Here is a 22,018-nt window from a genome sequence, read left to right as displayed (position 1 = left end):
GGTGACTTGCCCAATTTGTACTGACTGCAGATGTTAATAACTTCAGAAATTTTTTAAGTTTTCCTGATTACAAAATAGACTCGTTGGGTAAAATGTAGAAAGTTCAGAAAAGAAAAAGGAATAGAAAATATCCCATAATCCCACCACTCAAATGAGATCTATTGTTAGCCTTCCGTTGTTAATGCTTTTTAAAAAAAACCTGTATATACAATTTTGCTTACTTTTTCACTTTAATATTATAACACATACATTTCTCCTAGTCATAAAAGCTCCTGCAACATTGCTTTAAATAGCTATAGTGTACTGTGAAAACTTTTTAATAGTTTTGGGGTTTTTATTGATTTCAGAGAGGAAGAAAGAGGAAGAGGTAGAAACCAATAATGAGAATCACTACTGATCGGCTGCCTCCTGGAGGCCCCCTACTGGGATTGGAGCCCGAAATCTGGGCATGTGCCCTGACATGGGAATTGAACTGTGACCTCCTGGTTCATAGGTTGATGCTCAACCGAGCCATGCCAGCTGGGCTCTGAAAACTTATAAACCACTTCATTCAGAAGGAAAGAAGGCAGTGGAGTGAGATGGCATTTTCAGTTCATGGGACTCAATTCCAGCATCAGTGAAGAGGCCATCAGATTGGAATTCTCCCCCATTTCCTGCATTCCTCCAAACACTTCCAAACTTGTCTCATCCACCCTCATTCTTCCTCTGCTCCAGACTCAGAGGACTGACTTGTTATAAATTTGGCTAGTGGTTCAGCCAAACACCTGAGATTTGAATCCTGACACTTCGTAGCTATGTGATATGGGAAATTTGTCTTACACTCTAAATATCATGTGCATAGCAGGAATTTTGTCATAGTTTTTTTTGTTTTTGTTTTTTAATATATCTTTATTGATTTCAGAGAGAGGAAGGGAGAGAGAGAAACACAAATGATGAGAGTCATTGATTGGCTGCCTCCTGCATGCCCCCAGGCATGTGCCCCAACCAGGAATCAAACCGAGATCTGGATCATAGATCGACGCTCAACTGCTGAGCAACGCTGGCCAGGCTGTCATAGCTCTTAAAAGGATTAAATCATATTAAGTATATAAAACATTTAGCACATAATAGGTTCTCAATAAGTGATAATTTAAAAAAAGACAAAGATTCCCTTCTTGCTATAGCCCTCTCCTCCCTTGCCCTTTTCATGTTTCTTGAAAATGACTTACACTTTCTGTCTCTATTTGCTCATCTCCTGTTTGCACTCCAACTCAGCATGATCTGGCTTTTGTCCCACCTCTACTGACATTGCTCACCAAAGATCTCCTAAGAACACTAGATGCCTTCATGGAGCTTTGAGTCACTTCTTATTCTTTTGTGTGTAGTCACAGTTGATTTCTCTTTCAAACTTCTCTCTTGGTCTCCATTCCTTACTCTTCTCTGTTGCCTAAATTGTTCTTTAATTAGTATCTGTCCTCAACTTTTGAGGGTCTGGAAAACGCATGATTCTTTCTTATAAGATTGGAGTTAGAATTCTGGCTATCCTACTTACCAAACCGAGTTCCTAAGTTATTTAACTCACCTGAGCCTCCATAGTCTCCAATGCGAAAAGGTGACGCCTCTCCTGGCTCATTCTCGTAAGTGGAGTCATTGTACACTGACCCTGAACTTCTCATGGTGTAATGGACTTCCAGGCTGGAAATCCATCATGGCATAATGTCAAAACTCGAAACAAATAATATATTCTCCAAAATATTTATTAACCATATAAAACTAAACAATATGAACTATGATATAAATGTTCCTTTGAGGTATTTTTCTTCATGGGGTGGATTGGCTGAGGTTTCTTAGACTCTTAGTTTAATGAAGTTTGGACAGAACATGCCATCTTTTCCTGGTAAATCTTGCTAAGATATTTTTTCCTTACTCCAGAGACCTTTGAACTGCGTTGAAAATTAGTGTCATCTGCCACAAAGGAAAAAAAAGCTCAATGATATTCAGATAAATGCCTCTCAGTTTTTAAAAGCTAAATGTTGGGAAAGGGACAGTTTCAATCGTCTTACTTTTCCATTTTTATAAAAATTTACTTTGCTGAGCTCCTGAGAAATTTCTAAGGATTCAAGCAAGTTTGCAGGAGAAACTTCTAGATCCACTCACTCTGCAATGTCAATCTGTTTCAGTGATGCTTTTTAGAGTAATACAAATGCCTTCAAAATACTGAATGAGGCAGTTTCCTCCAAATTCCTAGTTCCAGGGTTCACTTACATTCGCACAATATCCAAAACACTTCCAAAATCCCTTTTTGATCCATCCTCCTTCTTGATTGCTTTGACCTTTAAAATTTCCACAATAAAAATACCTTAAGGATGCAACAACTTATTTGATCTGTTGGCTGAAGTCAGTGAGGTGCTTTGTGGAGATAAATGGGGAGGAAGAAAAACGAATGTCAGGATGCTGCTGCTTAAGAATTCGGAGATGGCTTGAAGCATTGCCCAAACCCAGCTGTTATCAATTTTTTAAATGCCATTATTTCTTGCCCTGTGGAATAAAGTAGAGTGATGCCATTATTTCTTGCCCTGTGGAACGAAGTAGAGTGAAAAATCAAAGTTTGAGGATTGCCTCTTCCAAAGACATTAATTCATTAATTAAAGGGGACTGCCTTGGATTCCTGGCAAAATAAAGGTAAGGCAACAGTTTTAATTTGCAGTCAAATGTAATATGTAATTCCTCCTACCCAACTGCAGTCAATATTTAAAAATTATTTGTCTCAACTTTTTGGAAAATTTTCTGGAAAATTCTCCAGTGCTTCAATATTAGCACTTGTAGCTTCCACCAGATGTTATGCTAACAAGTTCTCACTCTGTTACAAAAACTAAAGTTGTTTAATGTGCAGCATTCTCATCTAATGAAATCCCTATCCCCTTGTTTCCATCCAGCGGTCCTAGTTCAGGCCTCCTCACTCTTACCCTGAGTTAGTACAACAGTGGCTCGCTTTGAAACCAGTCTACACAAAATCCCCCCAATCCAATGTCTAATCTACCACTAGCATCTTCTCAAGGTATGAAACTGCCCTTTGAGCCATCACTCTACCTTGCAGAATCCCTACAACATAGCACTCATCATATTTTATTTTTACAGGGGTCTCCCCTATTTCACCCTGTTCCTGGTGGGCAAAGCCTGTTCCTTACTGGTCTTTGGTCTACCAGTTAGTACACAGAAGGCACTCAACCTAAGTATCCTGTGTTAGATGTGAGCCCAACTCTCTTACCAACTTTCAGATACCTTAAGAATCAATTCCCTCTTTGAAAACCAGAGTTTTCTAATCCAATATTCTTAAATAATGTGAAAAACACTGCAAATTTTGATGAAAAACACCTGATTTTTTTCTTTGAAGCTAGTACACTAGGAAAAACAAACCTTAATTACTTAGACTGGTTGAATACACACCAGTTTATCATAGTTTTTATAGCTGTCTTCAGTAGCTACCGAAACCTGCTCCAGCCTTCAATGCTTTTCAGGTTTCGTCACCCATACTGATCGGCTTTTATATCTAATTTACCTATCCAGACCAATTCCTCTCATACCTCAAAATTTTGCTTTTTAACATGCCATAGGCAAGAAAGGTAAAATAATCAAGATTGTTAGAAATGTTTATGGCAGGAAGAAACAGGCCCTAATCAAGAGAAATTATGTACCCATGTTCAAAAAACACAAGAATTTTGCAACATCCATTCTATCTGTTCAAAGATCTTCATTGCTTACTCTCTGGCTCTAATCTACGTCAGAAAAAGATGTCACACAGAATTAGCACTGTGTATCTTAAATTTGCACTCTCAATTAAAATCCAGCCTAGTTTAGTGAGTTAAAACCCTCCCCCACTTTAAAATTCTCTTCTGTGATTCAGTTCACATTAGAAAGTTGAGTCGTTATGTTCACTTAAAAAGCAAAAGCTATTTTAAACTACCTTACACTACATTTCTAGCAGGTCAAAAGCATAATATGCAATGTGACATAAAATATTAAAGTTACAAATTAAAAATTCAAGATTGATATGTAAATTTTTCTTAAATCCCAAAATGTAACTAATATGGACTAAAGCTCAACATTAAATAATCAATGTTTCACATTCTATCAAAAATGTGTCCTCTGCTTTTAGTACTCTCCCTATAATGGAGATAACAGAAAATAGGCATCACAAAGATTTAGACAATTAAGGTAAGCTCAGAGTGACTTTTAATATGCCAATCAATGTTAATAAAACACAAGTCAAACAGACAAGTGCAAACATGTTTTAAACCAAAATCAATAGGAAACAATAAACAAATTCTTTTTTTCCCCCAACATCTGTTAGCCAGTACCATTAGTCAAGTGGCTAATCACAGATAAAATATATTTTATGAAAAGCTTGGAATAGTCAGAAGTCATTCTGGCATTTCAAACAGCTATGTACAGTATCACCAAGATTAGTTATATACACCAATAATGAAAACTGGGCAAAACAGTTAAAAATAGACTAACAATACAATCAAGTACAAAACTTGGGTAGAGAGAGAAAACACTTTTAAAAAGTCAGGGAAAGGCATTATCAGGAAAAATTACAAAACCAGAAATAATTATACTACAATAATACAGCATTCCAAAGGGGGGAAAGGGTGCATTTCTCCAATGCACTAGCTTCAAAGTTCAAAGGGGGGAAAAGGCAAATAGCTGCTTTTCATCAAGAACAGCTATGTATTTCACATAATTGTTTTCAAAAGAAAGCCTATTAACAATGATTGTTTAATGCTACAATTTTACAGCAAAGACAAAACTAAAATAGCAGCAAATTCACAAGGCAATACTTCCACAGAATTATTCCATGGTTCATACAGTGCCTAAAAGTGCTCCCAGTTGGATATACAAGTATAATTTCACAATTTAAAAAAAAGAAATATAAGACTGACACACAGGTACATTGAAGGCTGAGTAGTAACTGATTCTCTTACCATTTCCCTTTTTCGAAGGGAGAATGTTAGTAATAAAGCCTTTGAGTCCTTTTTACAGGTCACTACAGGGAAGGGTACCTTTCATCACAATGCAACAGCAAACTATCAGCAGCACACCACCACAGTGGTTAACCCTGGAAAGGCTGATGTAACATCCAACAGTGACTGACATGCTACAGAAGACAAACTGATAAACTAGACAAAAGCCTGATATAGAGCACTGGGCAAGATACAGCTTTTAACTGTAATTCACAAATAAAAGTCCTAAAAAGTATTTCAGTATAATTACTGACACCGATTTTGAGAAAGTAATTGCAAACTGGATTCTAGCAGTGATTTCAACCTAGCTTAGCTTCCTCTTGTCACATTTTTTTGGGGGGAGGTGGGAAATGAGTAGTTCAGTATATGGTAAGGCTGACAGAGCGGTTCATTTTCTTTCCAATAAGTCGAGATGTTCTATTACTCTGGGTGGTGGACCTAGTGGCCATCCGGTCAGTAAAGAGTGCTCTTTCCTCAGCTGCAGCTTTTGCCATCTGGGCTTTCTTGAGTTCTCTACAAACATAAAAATAGAAAACAATACTTTTCACCTACTGTATTAATCCTAGGAAGGGATCCTAAGAGGCCAAACTATACTATCAGCTGGGAGATCTTTGCATGTCATCATTACTCTAACATGCAACTAAGGAAAAATACAGTATGAAACTTTAGCTTCTGCTCAACTTAAATTTATAAAATAATCTTATTTTGTGTTATCAGAATTACAATGTCATATGCACTTAGATACAAAGTAATAAAAATGCTAGTAATGACAGGGTTTTCTTTGTTTTTTTTAAATGTGTTTTTACTGATTTCAGAGAGAGGAAGGGAGAGGGAGAAAGAGGGAACCATTGATTAGCTGCCTCCTTGCACACCCCCTACTGGGGGTTGAGGCTGCAACCCGGGCACATGCCCTAACCGGTGACCTCCTGCTGCATGGGATGATGCTCAGCCAACTGATCAACACTGGCCAGGCGTGACCGGGTTTTAATAAAAACTGCAAATAGAACTCTACTTAATATTATAAAATATCTTTACATAACAGAGATGAAAGGAAAATTCTACTTCCTATTTGTATGAACAATGATATCTAACAAACTAGCGGCAAGTAAACCTTTTCATATTTCAAGTTAGATTAGATTAGAATCAAAACGGTAGCAATAAAGCAAATGAATTAGAATTGTCATTTTAATCAGTTTTGAAATGTCAAAGGTCATTCACACCAAATATGAGAATCACCTACTAATCTAACCGACATTAATTTCATCACTTCATAAAAATTCGTACAACAGAAAGTTCCAAGGAACGTTTATTTATGCTGAGAGTTTGGAGTAGGGGAAAATATAAATTCACTTAACTTTTGCTATGATTTGGGGCTGGGGTATTATCACCACTTGCAAATATATGCTAGTTTTAAAAACTTGAAGTCCATAATTTCAAAGTTTAGAAACAACACAAATTTGTAGGTCAAGTACTAATTTAAGGCAGAAATTCCCAAACTTAAAACTGTATAACATGCCAAACCACTATATCCTTCACTGACAGAAAGCCTAAATCACCTCATTAAAATGTGTGAACTAACGAACACAGAAAAGTAAAAGCAAAACAGAAAAACTCTCACTTACTTCTGCAAAAGGGAATTCTTGAACTTTTCAGCATTCAATTCTATTCGTAACTGATCTGCACTTTTCCTAGAAGCAGACAGTAATACTGAATGCTTTACCAGGGCCATTGCTGAAGGTCTTCTCTCTGGATCTGGATGAATCATAACCTTAAAAAGAAAAGTAAAATTAAGGTAAAAATATGTGATTTAATAAAATGTTGAACCATGTCAGTAAAGTGCTTCACATATAAAATACTTACTTTTAGCAACTCTGTAAATTCTTGGGAAAGCACTTGTGGAATCCGAGGTAATCTACCCTGTCTGATTTCATGCCACTGGTCTCCGTTTCTGGGAAGAGGTTCAGCACCAGCAGCACATACCACTGTGAGAGCAAGGGCAAAAATATCTGCTTTTGGTAGATGGGAATAGTTCTGTAAAATTAAAAAAAAAATTTTTAAGGAAATATTAAAATGGTCAAAATAAAATGAGATTATACTTCACATGATTTAGGTGAGAAACAGGACTAAATTAAAATGTTCAATGCCACATTTAAGTTTAGGACCTATTCAGAAAACAAGTAAATTTGGGGAAATTATTCTAATTACAAAGTAATACACACTCTGAGGTGGAGGGGGTGGTAAAAACATTTCTAAAAGGGAATGCCTCCTCTGTCATTAGCCCAATTCAACTCTCAGAAGAAACTTCTATCCCTCTAGGGGCATTCATATGAAAACACAAAACATACATACATTGACAAGTTACAAATAAACATATACAAGTAAGATACAAATACACATAAAAAGAACAATGATCATACAATGTGTTTGTCCTACTTGTTCTATTTTCATTCAACACTCTTGAGAAATACTTCATCACTTTCTGAAACAGCACTGTTAACTATGAGCCACATTCCTGTGTTTCTGAATACTTATTTGCATTGTTCTTGGTTTGTCTGTATAGCAGTATTTCTGTAGAAGACTCTGAGAAATGGAAATTCTGGGTGAAAGGGTACTTGATTTTAAAATGTTGAAAGATACCAATACTTAGCTCTGCAAAAATGCTATGCCATTTTAGAGATCCACCAGCAGTGTATGGAAACTTCCTTTACCACAACTCCACCATGTCAATTATTATAAATCTTTGCCTTTACGCTGACTTTTGCTAAATTCAATATACCAGGCTGATAGTTTAGACTTTCTATTTTGTATTACTATTCTACTAGTTACTAGCTTAAAATTTTAATACATCTGCATTTATATTCTTCTATCAAATGGTGTCGCAAAACAAATGGCATTATTAAAGAAGAAAAATTACCTCCTGCAAAACTTCATTTGCAAGAAAACGGCTATCACCCTCTTCAACTTGTGGACTGGAGATTCTTGTTACATGCCCAAGATCACCTAGAAGTATTGGAAAAAAATAGAGCCAAGAGTTGAAACACAACAGCTGCTCTCTATTTATTTTAAAGTACTAATCTGATTTTCTTTCTTTCTTACCTATTTTAAAGACAACTTTGTTGGACATCCAGTCATCTTCATCTCCATCTTCAGAGGCAGCATTTGGGATTGAGGTTCGAGATATGAAAATATTACCTGTCAAACAGTTATTTATATAAGCCACACTAACAATTAATAGTATAACCAAAGTTCAGAAATAGGCATACATCAGAATCATCCAGAAAGCTTTTAAATATATAGATTCTTATATGTTCTATCCCAAACCCAAGAAAGTATGAAAGTAAGAGTCTCAGGGTGGGAACTGGGGCTTTATTTTCTAGGATATATTTTCTGGCCTAGCACTGGTCCTTAGAAACCACTATATTAGTCCCTTCACATCTACACATTGATCTTCAGCAGTTTTAATTAATTGAAACAATACAAATGGCAATAACATAGTAATCTGTAATGCTTCCAAAGCACAAATTTTAATCTAATGCAACAAGGCTGGTGTGAAAAGAATGAGTCAGGTAGCTATTGAGTTTGTAAGACCATTCAGCATCCTTACCCCAATGTAGCTTTGTGATTCACTGTCTCAGCTAAACAATCACTTTTTTATCTTCAAATTTGAGTAAGCTCATGATTAACATAAGTTTTAGTGGCATATTTCATTTTAATAGTTTTATCAATATAATACCAAATTTATAAATGTTATATTCACTGGAGTCATCTTTCCAGTTTTGCTTTATTTACAGGACAACTTATTTGTGGTGGTATTTGTAAATTTGAAATTTTAAAAATTATTTTCAACTTTTGTACTTACAATATAAGGATCTACTACGTTTGACACTTGATATGAGTATAAGCAAACCTTACTAATTCACATTTATTGCCATCAGTCCAAATATATTTTTTGAAAAGAAATATTTTAGTGTGTTGTTAATGTACAGATAAATTCTTCACATACTCTAGAATTAAAATAAATTGTGGCCCTGGACGGTGTGGATCAGTTGTTAAGAGCATCAGCCCGTGCACTGAAGGGTCGTGGATTCAATTTCTGGTCAAGAGCATGTACCTGGCTTGCAGGTTCAATCCCCAGCCCAGGTCAGGGCTCGTGCAGGAGGCAACCAATCAGTGCCTCTCTCTCATATAGATGTTTCTCTCTCTTTCCCTCCCTCCCTTCCACTCTCTCTGAAAAAGCAGTGGAAAAAATATCCTCAGGTGAGAAATAAAAAGAAAAAAAGAAAAAAAGAATTTCCCTTAAGATCAAGAACAAGACAGGGATGTCCCCTTTTACCACTCTTATTTAACATAGTACTGGAAGTCCTAGCCACAGCAATCAGACAAGAAGAAATAAAAGGCGCCCAGCAGGCGTGGCTCAGCAGTTGAGCATCAACCTATGACCCAGGACATCACAGTTCGACTCCCGGTCAGGGCACATGCCTGGGTTGCCGGCTCCCTCCCCAGTAGGAGGTGTGCAGGAGGCAGCCTATCAATGACTCTCTCATCATTAATGTTTCTATCTCTCTCTCTCTTCCTCTCCCTTCCTCTCTCTAAAATCAATAAAGATGTATTTAAAAAAAAAAAAAAAAAAACTTTCTTAAAAAGAAAAGGCATCCAAATTGGAAAGGAAGAAGTAAAACTGTCATATTTGCACGACATGATACTGTATATACAGAACCCTAAAGATTGCACCAAAAACCTACTAGAACTGATAAATACAGTAAGTAAAGTAGCAGGAAATAAAATTAATATTCAGAAATTGGTCTTATTTTTATATAGCAATAATGAACTATCAGAAAGAGAACTAAGAAAACAATCCCATTTACAACTGCATCCAAAAAAAATAAGGTACCTAGGAGTAAATTTAACCAAGGAGGTAGAAGATCTGTACTCAAAAAGTTTTAAGATACTGAAGATACAAATAAGTGGAAGCTACTGTGTTCATGGATAGGAAGAATTAACACCATTAAAATGTCCACATTACCTAAAGCAATCTATAATTTCAACGCAATTCTTATCAAAATACCAATGACATATTTCACAGAACTAAAACAAATACTCCAAAAATTTATATGAAACCACAAAATATCCCAATTAGTCTCAACAATCTTGAGAAAGAAAAACGAAGGTGGAGGTGTCACACACTACCTGATATCAAACTATAAGGCCATACTAATAAAAAAAAGTAGTACTGCCCAGCACGCGTGGCTCAGTGGTTGAGCATTGACCTATGGTCCAGGAGCTCACAGTTCAATCACTGGTCAGAGCATGTGCCTAGGTTGCAGGCTCCATCCCCAGTAGGGGGTGTGCAGGAGGCAACCAGTAAATGATAGTTAATGACTCTTTCATCATTGATGTTTCTCTCTCTTTCTCCTCCTTCCTCTCTCTGAAATCAATAAAGACATACTAAAAAAAAAGTTTAGGAATTAAAAAAAAAAAGTAAGCATAGTACTGGCATAAAAACAGACATATAGATCAATGGACCAGAATAGAGACCCCAGAAATAAACCCACACTTATATGGTCAATTAATATTTGACAAAGGATGAAAGAACATACAATAGGGTAAACATAGTCTATTCAGTAAATGGTGTTGGGAAAATTGGATGCATGCAACAACAAAAAAGTAGACCAGACCAGCTTCTTACACCATACACAAGAATAAACTCAACATAGATTAAAGACTTAAATGTAAGACTTGAAACCATAAAACTCCTAGAAGAAAACATATGCAGTGGGATCTTCAACATTTCTCTTAGCAATATTTTTTTCTGGTATATCTCCTCAGGCAAGGGAAACAAAAGAAAAAATAAACAAATGGGACTATATCAGACTAAGGAATTTTTTGCACAGCAAAAGAAACCATCAACGAAATGAAAAAACAGCCTACTAAATGGGAGAACATATTGCCAATGATACCTCTGATAATGGTTTAATATTCAGTTTATAAAGAACTAAAGACAATTTAACACCAGAAAAACAAAAAACCCAATTAAAAAGTGGGGAGATGATCTGAACAGAATTCTCCAAGGAAGACGTACAGATGGCCAATAGACATGAAAAGTTGTGTCACTAATCATCTGAGAAATGCAAATCAAAGCCACAATAAGATACCACCTCACACCTGTCAGAATGACTATCACCAATAAATCAACAAACAAGTATTGGTGAAGATGTGGAGAAAAGGGAACCCTCATGCACTGTTGATGGGAATGCAGACTGGTGCAACCACTGTGGAAAACAGTGTGGAGGTTTCTCAAAATTTTAAAAATGGAATTGTCTTTATGACCTAGTGATTCCACTTCTCGGAATATATCCAAAGAAACCCGAACGTTAATTCCAAAGAATATATGCACCCCCATGTTCACTGCAGCATTATTTACAATAGCCAAGATTTGGAATACACAATGGAATACTTGGGCGTGAAAAAGAATGAATTTTTATCACTTGTGACCTAGAGAGTATTATGCTAAGTGAAATAAGCCAGACAGAGAAAGACAAATACTGTGAGATTTCACTTATATGTAGAATCTAATGAACAAAATAAATAAACAAAATAGAAACAGACTCATAGATACAGAGAACAGACACGGTTGTCAAAAGAAAGGGGGGTTAGGGGGGGCTGGGTGAAAAAAGTGAGGGGATTAGGCAGTACAAATTGGTAGTTACAGAACAATCACAGAGATGTAGATTACAGAATAGGGAACATAGTCAATAATGCTGTGATAACTATGTACGGGACCAGGTAGGTGCTTGAAGCAGCAGGGGGATTACTCTGTAAAGTACATAATTTTCTAACCACTTTGCTGTACATTTGAACCTAATACAGAATAATATTAAATACAAACTGTAATTGAAAAAAATTTTTTAAAAATTTAGGTAAACTGGGAATATTTTTAGTATTATCTGGCTATTAGATGAGATGAAAATGTACTGAAATGGAAAGGTAGAGATAGTTGACTTTAATTGTAATACAGCATGTACAAATTATGGCATTATTCTGATAAAACGAGAGGGATTAGCATTAAGGTGTTATAAGATTCAATTACATCTTTGTAAGTGCAAGATAATCATAATGCATGCTCCATTTTCATAGTGTTTTATAGGCTAGAAATACTACCATGTTTGTATAGCACTTAAGTTTTCAAAGCATCTCCATACCCCAGTTTATTCTAACAACCCGGTTAGCAGCACTGGCATTATTTTAACTGTAGTTCCAAAGATAAAAGAAGAGTAGGTTATTTAATTTTTTTAGTCTGGCTTGTATTTTAAAATAATTTTACAATGTACTTATTACTGTTTCTTTAATAAAACTGTTTCAATTTAAGCTAAGATTATGTAAATTTACACCTTAATTGGTACCACTGTGCCTTCATTTTGAAATCTCATAAGCCTCTGAAAGAATACTCTGATGTTATTCTGAGCCATAGTACAAGTCTACTGGAGCCATTTATGTATAAAAATCAATTGTTTAGCTGAAAAATAGTCTAACAGTAAAGAGAAAAAAGTAAAACCACTATATTTCTATACTCTCCAGCCAATTCACTTGCAACCTTTTTTATAAAGTTATCATAATACATTTTATTTTGTTTTCTGAGCCATACAATAAAAACTTTCTTTTTTTTACAGACTAGAAATACCACCATATTTGTATAGCACTTAAGTTTTCAAAAACATTTTCACATTTCTCATTTTATTCTAATAACACTGATAGCAGCAGTTGAATTAATTTATAATTATGGTTCTATAGTCTAGTAAAAGGGGCTTTAAACATAGGTCCTTAGTCTCCGATCAGTCCTACTTAGAGACTATGTATTGTGCACAAGATGCCCCAAACTTTTTCTAGCTTTTAATAAAAACGAGTTCATTAAATCAAATATTTTGGGGTAACAAGAGATGAATGGAAATCATAAAACAATACTAAGTAGGCCAAAGGTCTTTTTAACAATGAAAAAACATACTAAGATGTATGTTTTAATGATGTAATTCTCTATAATTCTATAGGACACAGGTCAGAAGATTTGTAATACTTACTAGGCTTTATATCCATGTGAACCAAAGACATTGAATGAATATACTTCAAGCCCCGGCCAACTTGCAAAAGGAGATCCTTCAACTCTGCTTCTATAAAGTAACTCATGCTTCTGTAGTTCATACTTATGGCGTCAGCTAAACTTCCACCTAACAAACACACACAAAAAATTACCATTTTTTCCCCTTCTTTCAGAAATTTCTTATTTTTCTTCGTTCTATCTTTACTGAATGACCATAGACTTAACCAAGAAAGTGACATTTTATAGGATCTATTCCCTTCAGTCTGTTTGTGAAATAAAAATTTTGTTTATTCTTTCAATAGGTAATACACTCACATGAGTACAAATATAAAGTCTCTGTAATCCATATACCCCAGCAACCCACCTGGTTCTTTTCCCCATCTTATGCATTCTTTTCAATTCCTTTTTATATAAATGATAACATATTTTCATTATCTTGAAGATAGTTCTTCACCAATACACTACCCCTTTAAAGTGTATACCAAATTTCACTGTATTAACCAATCCCGTTTGATGGACATTTTAAAATAATTTCTAAGCCTTTCCTACTATATGTACTATGGTCTAAGGAATAACTCTGTACATTGGTCATTTCACACATATCAGTGTGTCTCCTAGAAACCCATTGCTGGGTCAAAGGGTATGTACAATATAAAACACACATGCAGAGCGTGTGTGTATTACTACTTTATTACATATAAAATAAGTTTCTGCAGCCAGTAGGGCCATTTCTGTGTTTATCTTCTGCACATGGCCTGGTTACAGGCTCAATCCCCAATAGAGGGTGTGCAGGAGGCAGCTGATCAATGTTTCTCTCTCATGGATGTTTCCATCTCTCTAACTCTCTCCCTTCCTCTCTCTGAAATCAATAAAGATATATTTAAAGTAAATAAATACATACATACATAAATAAAAAATAAATAAGAAATAACAGGCCCTGGCTGGGTAGCTCAGTTGGTTAGAGTGTTGTCCTGATATGCCAAAGTTGCAGGTTCAAACCAATGAGTGTATAAATAAGTGGAAGAACAAATCGATGTTTCTCTCTGTCTCCCTTCCTCTCTCTCTAAAATCAATAAACAAACAAAAAAAAAGAAATAGTGCACTCGGTTTCTGATTTCAAAATGCCGAGTACTTAAATTGTATTAGCAGGTGCCTATGTGAATCTGGGGCGATTACGTGTGCATGTACACACACTGTCCCCATAGAGAAGGCTGTACCAATTTATACTCCCATCATTAATGTATGAGAATACGTTTTCCCACACTCTTGACAACTGTCTGTGAATTTTACAGGTAAAAAACAGTATCTTGGTAGTTTTCATTTATACTACTCTTTACTACGAATGAAAATAAAACCTGCTTTTATAGAATCAGCCAAACCAATCAGTTAACTTGCTATTTTTATAAGTTTATACATTGTAAGTTTTATTTAAAACTTTGTAAGTTTACACTTTATCTCAGAGGAAATGAGTTACGTTAAAAAACCCACCACTTCTTTTTTTTTTAATCTTCACCTGAGGACCTGCTTAGAGAGAAAAATATCAATTGGTTGCCTTCTTACACTTCCCAACTAGGAATCAAACCTGCAACCCAGCTATGTGCCCTGACCAGGAATCAAACTGGCAACCTTTTGGTGCACCAACTGTTGAGCAACTCTGGCTAGGCTCACCACATCTTTTTAAAGCTTAGTTAGGAATAATAAAATCAAAGCCAGGATAATAAAATCAGAAAGGTCAATGAAAGAAGGCTGTACAATTTGAACAAGACTGAGTAACAAATGGCAAATTTGTTTCTTAAATAAAAGTAAACCACACACCTGGATATCTTAGGCTTAAGTGCGTTCTCCATACTTAACTTATATAAATCTTGAACTGCGGGGGAAAGGGGCTCTAAAAGGGAAAAGGTCAATAAGCCTGTCAGACAAGCAGGCTTGAAGTCCTAGATCAAGTTCAATAAGAAATAATATGGTAGCCCAGGCAGTGTAGCTCAGTGGTTGAGTGTCGACCCAGGAACCAAGAGCTCATGGATTTTGGCTCAAGGGCACACGCCTGGGTTTTGGGCTCGATCCCCAGTAGGGGGTGTGCAGGAGGTAGCCGATCAATGACTCTCTCATCATTGATGTTTCTATCTCTCTCTCCCTCTCCCTTCCCCTCTCTCTAAAAGTCAATAAAAACACTTTTTTAACTATTAAAAAAATAATAATAATATGGCTGCTTTTTAGTGAGTCTAGCAACTATAGCTGAGCCAGTTCCTTTTATTTCATTGCCAAAAGGGCAAGAGAGGTGAGAAGAGCAAAACATTCATCTGACTTTTAGGATCTCTTCCCCTATCCATAAACATTCTTCAATACTTATTTCAGTCTTTCACCACACTAAAGACAAAAAGCTTAACAAATGCAAAAGACTGAGATAATAAGGAAGCTTAATCACTGATAAAGGATATCAGTTAATCAACATGTACAAATAAAGGGTAACAGCCGGGCCAGCATGGCTCAGCAGTCCAGGCCAGCATGGCTCAGCAGTTGAGCATCGACCTAGGATCCTGGAGATCGAGGTTTGATTCCCCGTAAGGGAGCATGCCCACCCAGGTCTTGGGCTTGATCTCCCAGCAGGGGGCGTGCAGGAGCAACTGATCAATGACTCATCATTGATGTTTCTATCTCTCTCTCTTCCTTTCTCTGAAAATCAATAAAGACATATTTGAAAAAAAAAAAGCACCAAAAACCAAATGAATGATAACAGAATCCTTTCCCTATGAAACTGTGGAAAAGGATCTGAAGAGCAGGCTTATTACTGGTACATTCAAAGCTTTCCAAAAGTGGAGAGGAATAGTGGAAGGGGAACCAAAAGAAAAGCTCACAAATGTATCAGAATAGTCTTATTTTCTTTCATCCAAGAAAAATAAACAATCATACAAAAAAGCAGTCCTGTGTCTCAGAGGTCTACTTATTTTTTAAAGATCTTTATTCTTTAACTTTTATACTGCTCCAAAATAATAAACTGTTTCAAAGGATTCTTTTATAATCTAACTTTATTATAGGACAAGGTCTTTGTCCCCACCCTTCAGGCCCAAGAGTTTTCTCAAAATCATTTGAATTATACAACCAAGTATTTACTAAGCTGTTACAAATTTGTGATCCCTGGACTACCACTGAAATACTTAAAACAACCAGCCACATCAAAAAGGTGAGAGGAAGGAAGAAACTAAAAGGAGATGGTGTCTAGCAAATATGGAGTAGAAAAGATTTTATGATTGAGTTGCACTTATATTAAATGTAGTAACTGAAAAATAAAGGTTAAGAAACAGAATAGGAAGAGAGTTACATAAGTATTTTGATAGTGTGAACAGAAACAATTCAAGAGATTTGTGAAACAAACTAGCAGCAACACTATATACTGAGCACTTCTGTTCTTTCAAGTATAGAGAACTAATATTTGAGAAATGAGGTATGGAAATAACTCTTTTACTTGTTTTATTCAGTTTTTAAATATGGAAAACCTGAATCCACTACTATACCACTTATTCACAAGCTATGAGATGCCTGGTGTTGTTTAAGGAAAAATGAGGATCAACAAAAATCATAACATAAAAATAAATCTTTGCTATCACCTCGAATATTCACCAAATTCTAATATTCACAGAATATACACAGAAATAAAAATCTGCCCGGCAGGTGTGGCTCAGTGGTTGAGCATCGACCCAGGAACCAGATCACGGTTCAATTCCCCGTCAGGGGGAGTGCAGGAGGAAGCCAATCAATGATCCTCTCTCATCATTGATGTTTCTACCTCTCTCTCCCTCTCTCTGAAATCAATTTAAAAAAAAAAGAAAAACACAAATCCATTATATGTATGTAAAGACTTGGATATTTAATAACAGATGTCTATAAGAATCAGAATTGAGACCAATTGTGGTAAAGGTTTAACAAAAAAGGAACCCAAGTTGGTGCTGAAGGACTTGCTGAAATTGAAAGCTATACAGAGGTCCAAAGTTAAACCTCTACACATGCTTATTTTGTTTCTTTGGGGGAAGAGAGGGAGGGAGGCACAGCTAGGGAACAACTTACTTAATAGAAAGGACTTAGTGGATTCTAGTGGTAAACTAGGTTTGACAGATTGGAGTGGGGGCAAGATTATATGATGCCTTAACAAATGGCTGAGTTTAGATCAATAGAGAATCACAGTCATAAGTAACCAACATCAGTTTTAGCAGTTCATATAATGAAATGGAAAGGGAAGCCTAGATGCAGGGAACCTATATTATTAACTACTATATCCCATAAACACTATGCTAGGTGCAGGGAATACCAAAATATGTATGGCAAAACCAGTGTCCTCTCAAGATCCGTTTAAGTAACTTGAGCAATATAAATAATTTGCACTGTTCTACTACTGAGGAAGAAGGGTTTCCAATCTTTATTTAACATCAGGTAGACACTACTTGCCCTTGAAATTCATGTTAGGCCTCTGACCTTTGATTTTATAAGAGATAAAAGAGACATAGGCATTAGATGAAAATAAGTGTTCATTCGAGCTCACAAATTTACAAGGGAACCATTATGTTACTCACCATTACAATACTCATTCTGTATGAGCATATGATCATCTTCTGCCCATGCAGAGAAATATCGAACTACATGAGAATGTTGTCCAAGCACTGCATGAGCATATACTTCTCTCAAAGCGTTCTGCCTAGAAGAAATTTGAGATTAATAGAATGATAAATCATTTTCATTCAAGTCTAAACTGAATTAATTTATCTGAAACTTCATAAAAGAAACTTGACCTCTGTATCTATCATTATGCTGAAAAACAACTTGCTTAAGAGGGAGGGAGTTAAGACTGCATATTTTTCCAAAGGCTTCCATTAAAGAATGGCAGTTAGAAAGAAGGAACCTTACTGGACCTAGAAATCAGAAAAGATAAAACTTCCCTTTAACTGTGAATTCATGGATGCTACTAGAAATAAGAAATTTAAGTTAGGTTCCAAAATCAAACTATTCATATTATTTTATCCAGTCCAATAAGAACTAATGGTGCAAAATGAAACGGATCCAATTATATCATTATAACATCTCAAAAGTTAGAGAATTAATGAAATTCAATGCTGATCACCTAAAACCTTAATGTCTGCAACACCGTAGAGAACAAAAGATCAAAAGACAAAATTTTTAATACATACTCATCAACAGAGCCAGCCAATGGTTTTTTTGATCGCTTAATGGCATAAATGCATCCATCCAGCCTCTTCACGCATTTAAACACAGAACCAAATTCTCCAGAGCCAATTTTCTCTAGCTCATGAAATTCTGTTGTATACCGTGACTTCATATTGCTTTCAGTAATTGTAATTCTCTGTAATAAAAAGGGTATCCATATGCATAATACAAAGATATAAAACGATTTTTTGCTATGGAGATAGTACTATGTATGAAATTTTAAAATTATATCATGTTTTACTGCTTATTTAGTATGTATATATGGTAACTTGTTAAATAGAAAATCACATTTCAGAAACAATAAAAAGAAAATTAAAAGCTATTTACTTTAGCAGGTCTTGTTTCATCTTCAAACTCATAATCACTGGCTTCCATGTCTTCACCACAGGAACTGAAAAAAATTATGTATTTTTTCATCAACATATCTGAAACACACATCAACTAGAGATCCAAAACTATCTGATAGGTGCATGGTGAAATGAAATATTTATTTATTTATTTATCCTCACCAGAGGATATTTTTTCCATTGCTTTTCAGAGTGGAAGGGGGGAGGGAAGGAGGGAGAAACATCAATGTGACAGAGACACATCGACTGGTTGCCTCCTGCATGAGCCCCAAACTGGGCTGTGCCTGCAACCCAGGTCCATGGCCGGATTTGAACCTGGGACCCATCAGTCCACAGGCTGACACTCTAACCACTGAGCCAAATAGGCTAGGGCTGAAATGAAATTTTAATGAATAAAAACAGAAAAGCATTTAATTTTGTAATCACAAGATACAGCTCAGCTGATGAAAATGTGATCCCTGCCAACACTACCAAGCACATCAAAATTAAAGCCTAAGTCAACTCCCTCTGCCTGCCTCATTTTTGACACCAGATTTCCTACAAGCTATCTAGACTTTCTATTCCTTCCTTTTTCATGGCACTCCTTTTCCACAGCTGATTACTTCCCACCTATCTGCTGAGAATTAGGTGCTAGTAAGAGAGAAAAATTTCAGAGCATAAGTTTCCAGGTCAATCAGTTAAAAATTAAATTTTAATAAGTATACCAAACCAATCTTGGGTGGTGGGGGAGACAAACTATTAAATAATAACTTACTCATTCCAATATGTTCTTTTTCTTCTACGACACTGTCCTGAGGAATGAAGTAACAAAGAATCTGGAGTAAAAGGATTAATATTCACTTGAGGAGTATGTCGAATGTCAAATTCTCTTTTTCCTGATTTTTCTGTATCCATGAATAGAGAACCACTTCGGAGTTTAACAGAGCTGGAATCAATTCCTCGAGCTTTGGAGAGCAAACTCTGAGAGGAAAAATAAAGATTTTAGGACCCAAGTCCTATATAGGACCAAAGCAACACACAGGCCTTGAAATAATACAATACTTCAAGAAAAATAAGGTGGTTAACTTCGGACTCTGAAGCTGGATACTAACCACCTTTTCTGAAAAAGATCAACAAGTAAAATAGGCCTAGAGCCCTAAAGGTATGAATGCATACTAAAATTAAGTACATTCCAGAGGCCAAAAGTTAACAAACCCTTTCTAAAAATTGAAATCTAAAAATAAAAAGCAGTGGGGGAGCCGCAAAAAAGCCCTTCTCCCCGACCCCCGATCTAAATAGGGTTTTGAAAGCCACCTCCGCTGTGCTTTTCCCCGCACTTCTAGAGGGATCTTGCCTAGGGTCAAGTCTGCTAATAATGAAACAGTAAAGCTCAAAAGAACACATCTTCCTGAGGTACTGAACCTTACTTAAAAAGCTACATTTCCCATATTATTCTTACAAATGCGATACTTGTCTTAATTTCGGGAAGTGTCGGTTTTAAAATCTGCGTTAGTTCTAAAGTTCTAGAAGTGGTTATCGGCATATTTTCTTGCCATTTAAACAAGTGTCGAATGCCGACTTCATGATTATCAACAATATGAACGCATAGGGTCCAAACAACAATCCCAGTGCTGGTTTTCAACAGTTGGATATTCCGAATCATCACACTTAGGTGACCAAACTTGGTCACTGCAAGCCCAACGGGGTAAACAAACGCTTGCCCAATAAATATGTCCAGAAAAAGGCTTAAATGCTACCTGACGTTTTACAAGTCTTTACGACTGTGCTTGGAAGGCTAGTCTCTTCTCCCCAGTCTATGCAGTCTCCCTCCCTACCTCAGACTTTCCCCTTTAAGGCGATATGACACGAAACGATAAGCGCATGAGGATTATTTTAACCGACTCTTGCGTGCGCCGCCCAAATTACAGGACCGAACCCAGCGTTTAAAAGGCACCATATGGCTGCGGTGCTCGGGAGTGTCAGGTGGCGGGGCCAGGACCGCTCCAAGCATCCTTCCAAACTACGTTATCGGTGCCACACTCCCGCTGACACGCTCGGGGCAGCCCCCATTCGGCGGCCGTTTAATCGTGAGCCACCTGGACGGCCCCGATCAGCCCCTTTGAAAGATGAAGTCGTTCCAGACGAGGCCCACTGTTCAGTTATATAATCTTAACGGACAACTTCTGGGCAGGGCCAAAAAGAAAGGCTGCCAACTTTTTGTTGCGGCGCAAGAAAGTGAGCGGGGGTGCGGCCGGGCGGTTATGTAACCGAACCCGACCAGCGCCGCGCTCCACTCACGGCGCGTCTGCCTTTTTAAAAGGCCGGCCCGGCGCGGGCTCAAGGCGCCCGGGCCGCCGCGTCCTCACCTTGGGGGTGTGCGGCGTGTCAAAGAGCCGCAGCTTGCGGAAGGTCTTGTGCGGCGGGGTGCCCGGGTGGTCCCGCAGCGGCGAGCATGGAACCTCGCCGGCCCCGCGCTCCCCGTAACCGCACGGGGACGCCTCCTCCGAGCCGCTGCAGCGCACCGGCGAGAACGAGCTGCCCAGGAAGTAGGCGGCCGCGGGGGACTTGACCGGCGACGAGGAGCCGAAGCCCTCCTCCTCCCACGAGTCGCCCTCGGTCCCGCCGCCGGACGCGTCGGCGCCCGGGGAGGCGCCCCGCAACAGCATGTCCTCCTCCAGCTCCCCGGGGGCCGGGCTGGGCGAGCGGCGGCCCTCGGGCCCGGGCTCGGGGGGGCTCCGCGCGGGCGGCAGCGGCGAGTCGGGCTCCTGAAAGGCCGAGTCCTCCCCGGTGCTATGGCCGCTGCCCTCCTCCTCTTCCTCCTCTTCCTCACAGTCGCTGCAGGGCGAGAAGATCAGCTTCTGCCGCAAGGTGCAGGAGGCCCCGGCGCGGCGGGGCGGCGGCGGCTGCTGCCGGCTCAGGAAGCTCATCGCGCCCGGGGGGCCGGGACGAAGAACCCGAGAGCCGGGACTCGCGGAGTCCAGGGCACAGCCCGCCTGCCCAGGGGGCGGGTCTGCCACGTGCGACTGGGCGCGTCTGGTGGCCGCGGGTCTGCGTGGCTGTGGGCTGCGGCTCCGGGGCGTTCGGGGCTGCAGGCGGCCGTGGGGGCGGCGGCGGCTACGACGTGGACTGTCCGGCAGAGGTGGGGCGGCCCGAGCGCCGAGGCTGAGGTCTCCGCAAGTCCAGCCGCGGGTTCGGACTCCGCAGCTTCCCGCGACCGTTAACCACGTGACTGCCCGGCCCACCAATCCCCGCCCAGCCCGGGGTTTGAAAAAAAAGAAGGGCGCGACCCAGCCCGCGGGGGAGGGATTAGCTACGTGATTTTGGCGCGAACCCGCAGGCTCCGCCCCCGTCGGCGCGGGGCCCGGCCGGGGCGGGTGCTG

The 22,018-nt window shown here is 38.4% G+C and overlaps 1 protein-coding gene across 1 annotated transcript; it reads right to left on the bottom strand.

The window, feature by feature from the left end:
* Nucleotides 1–4,195: 4,195 nt before the first annotated feature.
* Nucleotides 4,196–21,868, bottom strand: WEE1 (WEE1 G2 checkpoint kinase). Its single transcript, XM_081153355.1, has 11 exons — nucleotides 21,005–21,868; nucleotides 19,414–19,619; nucleotides 18,640–18,703; nucleotides 18,276–18,448; nucleotides 17,664–17,785; nucleotides 13,076–13,222; nucleotides 8,100–8,195; nucleotides 7,918–8,003; nucleotides 6,864–7,034; nucleotides 6,626–6,771; nucleotides 4,196–5,516 (listed from the first exon to the last, which is right to left on the bottom strand). Exons 1-11 carry the CDS (start codon nucleotides 21,563–21,565, stop codon nucleotides 5,363–5,365), a joined length of 1,926 nt encoding a protein of 641 aa, XP_081009481.1. The 5' UTR covers nucleotides 21,566–21,868; the 3' UTR covers nucleotides 4,196–5,362.
* Nucleotides 21,869–22,018: the final 150 nt, after the last annotated feature.

The sequence above is a fragment of the Miniopterus schreibersii genome (genome assembly GCF_964146895.1).
Source record: "Miniopterus schreibersii genome assembly, chromosome: 12".
NCBI lineage: Eukaryota > Metazoa > Chordata > Mammalia > Chiroptera > Miniopteridae > Miniopterus > Miniopterus schreibersii.
This window is presented reverse-complemented; position numbering and strand designations above follow the sequence as displayed.

Excerpts from the sequence above, each read along its gene's own strand:
- WEE1 (XM_081153355.1), bottom strand. The coding sequence starts at position 21,565 with ATGAGCTTCCTGAGCCGGCAGCAGCCGCCGCCGCCCCGCCGCGCCGGG. Across the intron at positions 19,620-21,004 it reads ACACGCCGCACACCCCCAAG|AGTTTGCTCTCCAAAGCTCG; the intron begins GTGAGGACGCGG and ends TTTTCCTCTCAG. Across the intron at positions 5,517-6,625 it reads AAGAATTCCCTTTTGCAGAA|AGAACTCAAGAAAGCCCAGA; the intron begins GTAAGTGAGAGT and ends TTATGTTTGTAG.